Genomic DNA, 9,872 nt, shown 5'->3' on the forward strand with positions numbered 1-9,872 from the left:
AACACAAGTTATCTTTCTATGTATTTATGTCTTAAATTTTTTTCAGCAATACTTTAGTTTTCAATGTACGATTATTTTGCCCCCTTGGTTAAATTCATTCCCAAGTATTTTATTTTTTATGCTATGAAATTGTTTTATTCATTTCCTTTTTGGATTGTTCATTGTTAGTGTATGGAAATTCAACTTATATTTGTTGATTTTGTATCTTTCAACTTCGCTGAATTAATTTATTAACTCTAGCAGTTTTCTTGTGGATCTTTAGAATTTTCTATTTTTAAAATCATGTTGTCTGAAAGTGGACATCCTTGTCTTATGTCTAATCTTAGGGGAAAGTTTCAGTCTTTTTACCATTGAGGGTAATGTTAGCTGTGAGTTTTTAATTCCCTTTGTCGTGTTGAGGATATTTCTTTCTATTCCTAGTTTATTGAGTATTTTTTATCATGAAAGCATGTTGAATATTGTAAAATGCCTTTTCTGCATCAGCTGAGATGATCATGTGTTTTTTTCCTTCATCTTATTAATGGCATGTATTACATCATTTGTTTTTTGTATATTGAACTATCCTTGCACTTCAGGAATAAAACTCACTTGGTGTTGGTGTATAATCCTTTTACTATGCTGCTGAATTCAGTTTGCTAGTATATTGTTGAGAATTTTTGTATCTATATATTCATAAGAAATATTGGTATGTAGTTTTCTTGTAGTTTCTTTTCTGGCTTTGGTATCAGGGTAGTGCTGGCCTCATGGAATCAGTTAGGAACTATTCCCGCCTCTTCAATATTTTGGAAGAGTTTCAGCGTGATTAGTTTTAAATCCTCCTTGAAAGTGTGATGGAATTCACCAGGTAAGCCATCTTGTCCTAGGCTTTTCTTTACTGAGAGATTTCTTTTATTACTGACTTAGTCTCCTTACTAGTTATAGGTCTATTCAGATTTTCTTTTTCTTCGTGATTCATTTTGATAGATGTACATTTCTAGGAATTTGTCCATGTCACCTAAGTTATGCAATTGTTTGATATATAAATGTTCATAGCATTCTCTTATTATTTTTATAAAATTGGTAGTGATATCCCCACTTATATTTCTGATTTCAGTACTTTGAGTCTTCTCTCTTTGGCACTCAGTTTAAGCTAAAAGTGTGTTAATTTAATTGATCTTTTCAAAAAATCAACTTTGGTTTTGATGACTTTTTCCTGTTTTTTTTTTCTCTTCTCTATTGTATTTATCTCCACTAAGCTTTATTGCTTCTTTCCTTCTACTGGCTATGGGTTAGTTTATTCTTCTTTTTCTAGTTCCTTAAAATATATAGTTAGGTTATCAATTTGAGATCTTTCTTCTTTTTTAATGTATGCATTGTAGCAATAAATTTCCTACTTAGCACTGCTTTCTCTGCATCCTTAATTTCTGGTATATTGTGTCTCTTTTTATTTGTCTCAAGTATTTTTTAATAAAGCTTGCAGATTCTTTACTCAGCCATGTTTAATTCTGCATTTAATTTGCAGTGTTTTTGACTTCTAGCATATTCTTTGGAATTCTTCCTGTCAGCTATATTACCACTTGTTCTTGCATTTTGTCTACTTTTTTCACTAGAACTCTTAACATATTAATCAATCTTATTTTATAATCTTTATGTGATAATTCCAACATCTGTGACTGGTTCTGGCAATAGCTTTGTCCCTCAGACATTGTTTCCTCTTGCCTTTAACAGGCTTTATAATTTTTTGTTGAAAGCCAGACATTGTATAAGGTAATAGGTACTGAGATAAATAGGCTTTTAGTGTGAGGATTTATGTTAATCTGGCTAAGAGTTGGGCTGTTTTAATATTTCTTATAACTATAGGAAACAGAGGCTTCGTATTACTCCAGTGGGCTTACTTTTTCCTCCCTTCTGTTCTTTGTGGCTTCCTTTTGTTCTGATCTTTAGAGAGAGTCTTTGTCTTGTAGCTCTTTAGTTTTAATCCACAGTTCTTATTACTGAAGGCTTATTAGTGTGGTGATGGGGTTAGTCGGGAGGGAGAGAATGTGTCCTTATCTTCTAAGCTTCTAATCAGTCTCAGTCTTTTGTGGGCCTGTGCCCCCAGGGTGGGGTTAAGCCTTCCAAAACCCTAGTCCCTTCTGGCCCACCATTTCCAGTTTTGTAATTTGGAGTCCTCTTCTGGTTAACTGTCCTTTTCTTTTTATCTTTCTTTCTATCTATCTTTCTTTTTCTTAAGTGAGACAGGAAGGCTGGAGATGACTGGGGTCGGGTGGAGTGCCTTCCTTCGGCTTGGAAAAGGCTTCAGAATAGCCCCCTGGGGAAGCCCCTCCCCTTTACCTAGGCCTGTTAGGGAGAAGGTTCTGGAGGGTTTCACAATGGCTACTCTTCTCCCTTTGCCAAGCCCATGAGGGGGTCTTTTGTCCTCACCCTTAAAACACAGCGTGGTTCCTGGAGGAAAGCCATGAAAGTGTGGGACCCCTTTACTGCCCAGCCCCTTAGAGCTTCTTATTCAGCCCACAGCCACTTGTCAAAACTACTCCTTAACAGTTCCTACCAGTTCTTTGGCATCTTGCACCAGGTCTTGGTTGCCTCATTTCTCTGGATGCACCTTTGCCTCCAGGCTTCAGAGGAGTTATTTGCTCTGTGACCTCAGTTCTCTGATGAGTCAAGGAAAGTCATGGATTTTCAGTTTGTCCACATTTTTCTTGTTGTAAGGATGGGAATGACAACTTCTAAGGCCTTATACATGATAACAGAAGAACCCACCTTTCCCCTTCCAAAGATGGAGGTGTGTAGTATGTTTGTATGAGCATGGAGCCCAGGCCATTAACATCAGGCCCTTAAGGTAGGTGGGCATTGGGGTGGAGACATAGAAGCAGGATGCACTGTTCATTTTAAAAAATACATCTGTTCTTTGTTAAATTTCACTTTTATAGTTTTGAAGAGGACTTTCAGAGAGAATATTTAGGAGAAAAGGAGTGAGTGCAGCATTGTTTGTAACAGCACAAATGGGAAATAACTTGACTATCCATCAACAGGAGAGTGTTTGAATTACTTGCCACCTACAGGAGACTGTTGTGCAGCTGTTCAAGAGGATGGAGAACCTGCGTGCTCCTGGTGCCTGTTAAGCTCAAGGAAGACATCTGTGATATGGTGTGCAGTAAGAAAAAAGGTTCAAGTCCATGTGTTTATGTCACGAGCAGAGAAAGGGTCTGAGGACACATCCAAGGCTCAAGAAGGACAGGGAAGAGGAGGCTCTGCACTTGGCATTGTTTGAATTGGTTGTAGTAAGTGGGTATTAATTTTGATTCAAAACAACAGGGGGTAAGGGAGGAATTGGAGGAGACTCACTTTTCATTGTTCTCCCTTCTGTGTCATTTGAGTTTTGTATTCTGTATATTTGTCCCCATTTCATAAAAATAAATAAATAAGCAAACAAACAAATAAATAAACTGAAGAGCCAGGAAAGGTAACAAGCACCCCCAATGTAGCTTGCAGGCACTGCCCCAACCTGTGCTGGCCTTCACCTCCTTCTTCTTTCCAGCACCTTCTCCTGCTCTCTTCCCTGCCCTCCTGGTCCACCCTGGCCACCCTGCTGTAGGGCCCAGGCCTCCCCCAGTTGGGAGGCTGCCTGGGTACCTTCCTATTTTCTAACTCAACCTCAGAAGGTTGGAAGGGCCGAAGCACAGTGCACAGGCTCCAGGGTGAACCCCAGCTCCCCCACCACTGTGTGACCCTGGGACATCTGTGAGCTGGGGACAAGTGGACCTACTTCTCAGGATTTTACTTTACATGGGAAAAATCTCCTATAACCTCTACAGCCACATGTGAATGAGAGGGCTGGAAATTGACAAGAGTTATGAAAATGCTCCAAGCAGGTCTCTTCCATACCCATCACTGGGTTAGGCACCTGTCCCAGGAGCTGGACCCTGAAGTTCCCCTCTTCCACCCGGTGGGTCACCTCGAGGACATCCTTGAGGCCTGCGGAGCCCAGTCAGAATGGCATTGCCTGGACCCATCTTGCTGGGGAGGGCAGCCTGAGGGGTGGGGTGCAGAAAGAGAGATGGGCTGAGGGACCCTTGACTCAGTGCACACAAGAGGAAGATCACACAGCCTCTTTCACTCTCCCAGCAGGGTGCCTAGCAGACCACTGCTGGGACTGCTCCCCAGATTGCTGAGTGAGAATCTCTGCAGTGCCGGGATTGCCTAAGATGCTCCCGAGATTGAGAGCCACTGGGCAATATTTCCTCCCAGTAGGCATGGTCCTAAGTCCTTGTTTCTGCTGCCCTGCTGTTGGGTCACCGTGCACCTGCTTCGCCATGGACTCTGAGTCCTGGGTCCCCTTTGGCACTGCCCTCCTGACCCCAGGCTCCTCCTGACCTGGACCACTTTGGTTCCTACCCTCCCCAGTGCTCTTGGACTGGGCTGGTTCTTCCACATCTCCACAAGTCACTGTGTCACATCAAGGAAGTCTCCATCAGAACTTCTGCCAGGTTAAACCCAACTCTGCTGCTCTCTAGACACAAGGCACCCAGGCAACAAGAAATCAGAAGACCATGAACAATCTTTTGATATTTCATTCTTGCAACAGTATTTACTGAGCACTTGCTCTGCTCAGGTGCGGTACAAAGTACAGGTGCGGTACAAAGTAACAGAGACGCACTCCTGGAACCCAGACACCTGTGCCCTGAAAGAAGGGAGGAGGGGAGGCTTCGAGAGGGGTGTTCATGGCAGGAGCCTACCGAGAGCTGGGCCCTAGGAGTCGAGGTTCAACTCCAACACCATCAGTCCCACACACTGCCTGAGTGTGTCATGGGCAAGCCATATCTGTACCCTGGCCTTTGCTTCCATGTCAGAAACCAGGAGAGCAGCTGCATTCCAGTTGCTGCAGGGATGCAGCGAGCTACTCCACATGTCACCTGCTCACATCTAGGCCCAATAATGCTGTCGTGACCACTTGTGGCCGTCCTGGAAGGAAGGGTCAAGTGTGGCTTCCCAGGAAGGCTGGCCCTGACCTTCCTTGTGTCCTGTCTCGATGGGCCTGGTCAGGAGCCCTGTCGTGCCCTTTTGAACCTCCCATGTGCTGCATGCATCCTCCACACGGTGGGCCGCAGGAAGCAGTTGTTAATGAGGGCCGTGGAGCGTGTTCTAGCCTGAAACAAAGCCTCAGACAATCAGGAGAGGCCCCGGCCTGTGGTCAGCTTGCCAGACTGCATCCCTCCATCTGGAAATCCTCCCTCATCACTGGGCCCGCCCCCTTTCTAGGCTCGCCTCTCTTCTAGAAACAGCTTCAGAGCTGCCTGTGGCATACTCTCCCCGCCCCCATGCAACCCCCACCCCCGCCTGGCACCTCACCACAACAGGGCAGCTGAGGCAGGATCTAACCGTAGGGAACGCTGGCAAGGGGCTGGCTGCTGGCCTGCTGCCCTGAGGCTGGCCAAACAGACACCTGCTCTTCCTGAGGTGTGAGCCACCTTTCCCTCTGTGATTCTGAATGTTTGGTGCTGTGCACATGTTGTGGCTTTCGAGGGGTTGGGGGATACGGCGTCATTCAAAGGTGAGCCTTCCTGAAGCGGGAGGCTAGAATGCTTGGCAGCATGGAGGGCAGGAATGGCAGTGTGGAGAATCAGTCAGCTTCTTCCCAAGAGCATCTTGCCACCTGTAGCTCAGTTAGAGAGTGCAACCTGGGGGAAGTCATTGTTTGGATGGGATGCTTTGTGACAGAGAACACCCATAGGCCAGAGTCTGCAGGGTCTGGCCAGCCCTGGCAAGGTTGCACAGGAATGCATGGCATCTGCTGGTTCAAGGCTCTTGCTGAGATGGCTGGTTCTGCTTCTGATTCCCTCAGAGAAGCCTTTCAGGGTCCCGAAGGTTGTGGCTGCTCATCCTTGGGGTGGAGAACAGGCTGGGGTGGGGCGAGTGGGCACTCCCAAGCTCATCTGCAACCCCCTACCCCCTGTCTCAAGCTCCTACCCCTGAGCCTCAGAGCCCCCACTCACATTTATTACTCTCAACCCTTGTGCAGAGTTATCAGCACAATATGTACCCTTTAAAATATGTACCATTTCCATCCCATCAGTTTCAAACCCGAGCTCCTCTCTCTGACATGCTGTAGGAGGAGTGGCCAAATGTGGCGACTTCACATCTGGGTTTAGACGCTTCATTTTTTGGTGGGGAAATCGGTGAGGCACATTTTGAGAGCACTAGCAGCTTTGCAATTGTCCTTGGCCTTGGGCTGCCCGGGACCTGTTCTGGCTGAGCTGGTGAGTTCAGCTATGGATGCCTCCATGTTAAAATGCCCCGCCCCACTTGCCTGAGTCCTGCCACCGCCCCCACCCCAATACAGTCCTCACATCAGGGACAAAGGGTGGAGATTTGGGTCTTAGGCTCTCCTGAATGTGACCACAAAGACACAAGACTGTTCCAAAGGTGGGTCTCAGCCATGCTGGCCTGGGAGCTCCCACTCCCTGCTGGTTGCAGAAGATGCCCTCGTGGTCCAAGAAGCTGCAGCAGCTTTCTGGGGCACTTGCAGAGTGGGCCCCCTTCCACTGGCTGTTGGAAGTGAGGGCCAGAATTCCTGGCAGGTGATCCCAGGCAGCAGGACTGAGGGGGGCTATGAGTCCAGCTGGCTCCTGTGTGCAGCCTGCTCTATAGCCCTTGAGCTGAGCTGCAGAGGCTGGTCCTCCACAGAGGCATGGGCCTGGGCATCCAGCCTGGCAGGCTCCACCCTGATCTGGCTCAGGTCCAGAATCGGGCCTGGGCACCTCTGGTCCTGTGGGCTGTGGAGTGGGCTGGCCAGGGAGGGCAGGCCACATATGGCAGCCATGCTAGGGAAGCTGTTAGGCTGTTTCTGTTGTAGAATGTCAGGGCCCCTGGCCTGAGGCTGCCCGCAGAGCCCGCTACCTGTGTTCTGCCTTGGGGGCTGACAGTCTTGGTGGATCTGTAGGGCTGCCACCTGGGCCACACAGCCTGTCAGAATGAGCTCTGAATCCACGGTGCTTCCCCCAAGACCTGGCCTCCAGGGACCTTGGAAACACCCCAGGTTCCCAGGAAGCCTGGGCTCCTGGGAGCCAGGCCAGGCAGAGGGGTTTGGGACCTTGTTTTTGCTGGACGTGTTGGTTGTCATGGGGGCTGCAGACCCCACAGAGGAGAACGAACCTTCAGGGTGGCCTTGTGTCCCTTTTTCCCCAGAGACCTGCACACACTCCAGAGAGGGGTCCCTGGATGGACAGCTGGTCCCCTGCTTGGCCCCCGCTAGGACCTCGCTCACTCCAGCAAGCAGGCCCTTGGGGCCCGAACATGCCCACTGTTCCCGCCTGCTGGATGCTGAGCTCACGGAGGTCCTACCTGCATCTAAGGCCCGGGTCCCCCCACCCTCCAGCTTCACTGGACCCAGGCACACCTTCTCAGAGCCAGCTCCTGGTTTCTCCACCAGTCCTCCCGGCGGCGTCGCAGGCTCCCTGGGGGCCGAGGCAGGCGGGGCCCGGAGCTCTGGGCTCCGGCGCAGCCAGTTGATAATGCCCATGGTGATGGCGAGCTCGGTGTCGCAGAGCTTCAGCAGGCACTCCTTGCCCCTCCAGGAGCTCTGCAAGAAGCTCTGGCTGAGGAGGTCTGGGCCTGGAGCGGCAGCCAGGTTCTCTTCTGCCCCCACGTGGAAGCTGCACATGGACAGCGGGGCTCCCAGTGCCGGCCCCGACAGACTCTCAGACACGCACAGGTCATCATCCAGGCTCGGGCTCCCAGGGCCTTCCGTGGGGTCATAGAAGAGCTCGTAGAGGGCGTCTCCGCTGTAGCTGTCCCGGGGGAAGGCGGCTGCGGGTGTGCCGGGGCTCGGGGCCTCCTTCTTGTCCTCCTCCAGGCCTGGCGAGAAGGAGTCATAGTAGCCCTCATCACTCGTGGACACAGATTCTGGCCGCTCGCTCTTGGGCGTGCCTGTGTCTATGGAGCTGGCTTTGGAGCCGCTGCCTGGACACAGGGGGAGCTCAGCAAGCCCAGCTGCATCTGGCCTGGGCTTGTCTGTGTCTGAGCCCTGGGGGCCCCCCAGCCACGGACCTAGCAGGGCGCGCTGTTGTTGCCTCACCGAGTGATTCACACGGTCCCAGAACTTGTCAAAGTCAGACATCTCGTTCTGGGCAGGCGATGCCAGCTGCTCTACGCTGCCCTGGAAGGGGCCCCTGGAAGCCATGCAGTCAGGGGACTGGGATGCCCGGGCAGGGCTCTCCAGGCCCTCATGCAGCTCCAGGGATGGCACTGAGCTCTCGTCTGCAAAGATCTCCCCGCAGCCGGTGAGTGAGTCAAAGCTCTTGAGTGAGGCCACGTCCTCGCACAGGGCCCTGCAGAGGCCAAAGGAGGAGTCGGGTAGGAACTCACTGTCAGACAGGTCCTGGCACAGGCTGTCCAGTCCCAGCCCCTCGCCCAAGGGGAAGCAAGCTGTGCCTTGCTGCCCTCCAGCCTCTGATGGGCCCTCAGGGGAGGACAAGCTCTTCCCCTCAGTTGCCAGCGAGGCCAAATTCTCAGTCTTGTTTCTGCGGATGTGGAATAGATTCCGAAAACATTTCTTGGGTCGTTTCAGGGAAATTCTCTTCCTTGGGATGCTCTTGGCCACAGCTGGTACAAAGGGCATCTGGGGCACAAAGTGGCGGTAGTCAATCATGCGCTGGCTCCTGGGGGGCCCTGGGAAGCTTGCGCTGCCCACCAGCTGCCCTGTAGCTGCGGCTGCCCTGTCAGCCCTGGGCACGCTGTCGTGAGTCTTGCTCTTTTGCACCAGTTTGAAGGGGGTCCCACAGAGAGCTGCAGGCCCCCCATTGGCGTCTGGCTGGGCCCCCTTGTCGGAGCCCCTGTCATATCCCTGGGTGCTGGGACTGACCTGGGGTCCCCTCTCACTGTGGGGTCGCTGCGGCCCTCCTGGTGAGACTGCATCCTCCGCGGCCGGGGCAGTGGCTGCTGGATCTGGGGGTTTCTCATGGTCAATCTGCAGGCTAGATTTGATGAATGTCTTTCCTCTCTTCAGTTCCATGCTGCAGTGTCCCTGCTGCTGTGGAGGAGAGAAGGAAGCGCTTGGTATCCAAGATGGAGGCCTGTGGTTCTAGAAGACCTGTGTTTGCCTCCCCCCCACCCCACCCCCAATGCCCACATGGGCATGGGAGCTGAGCTCTGACATCTGAGCTTGGATCCTCCATGCAGGCAAGAGGAGAGGGAGATGGGAACTGCCCCACCCACAGGCTTGCTGCTCCAGCCTTTGTAGATAACTGATACCCAGAGAAGTTAAGTCATGTGCTTAAAGGCAGACAACAGGAGACAAAATGAGAGCGTACTGGGGTCTGGTACTCCTGTAGTCGTGATCTTGCGACTCCCTCGAGCATCCTTTCAGAGCTTATCTGGGCAAGTTAGACTTCCATGTCCTGGCCCGGCACTCTACCCACAGCACCATATCCTTAGGAGGAGTATCATGGCCCTTCTGAGTGGAGGAAGCCGAGGACTCAATAAGTAAGTTGCTTCCTTCATGCAAGAGACAAGGAAACCCAAGCCTACTTCCTGGGCTGGGCGCAGTGGGCCATGTGGGTGTGAGGGGAGGGAAGACACGTGCATATGCCCTCCAGGACTGCTGCACCTGTCTGAGGAGGGAAGACTCAGTCTACACAGAGGCCATCAGGCAAGGCACAGCCAAGCATCTCATGGCGCACGAGAGCTTGCGCAGGGAGGAGAGGGCAATGTGGCAGAAGGCGAAAGGGAGGAGACAAGCAGGAGACCAGGAACAGGCAGACGGGCCACACACAGCACACCATGAGCTGGAAGAGCAGGCGGGGGTTGTCTTTTGCGCACGTCCTAACTGATAAACATTGCTACCTGGAGTGCCACCCACAGAGAGGCTCTGATGCCCAGTCTGAGTTCAATGG

General features: G+C 51.2%; 1 protein-coding gene across 1 annotated transcript; it reads right to left on the minus strand.

Annotated features, from left to right (window-relative positions):
* Positions 1-6,589: 6,589 nt before the first annotated feature.
* On the minus strand, positions 6,590-8,992 carry AMER3 (APC membrane recruitment protein 3; the record flags this gene model as incomplete). Its single annotated transcript, XM_081242140.1, has 1 exon — positions 6,590-8,992. The coding sequence occupies one exon, from the start codon at positions 8,990-8,992 to the stop codon at positions 6,590-6,592; it is 2,403 nt and encodes an 800-aa protein (XP_081098266.1).
* Positions 8,993-9,872: the final 880 nt, after the last annotated feature.

Source organism: Mesoplodon bidens, assembly GCF_964165515.1.
Source record: "Mesoplodon bidens genome assembly, chromosome: 8".
In the NCBI taxonomy this organism is placed as follows: domain Eukaryota; kingdom Metazoa; phylum Chordata; class Mammalia; order Artiodactyla; family Ziphiidae; genus Mesoplodon; species Mesoplodon bidens.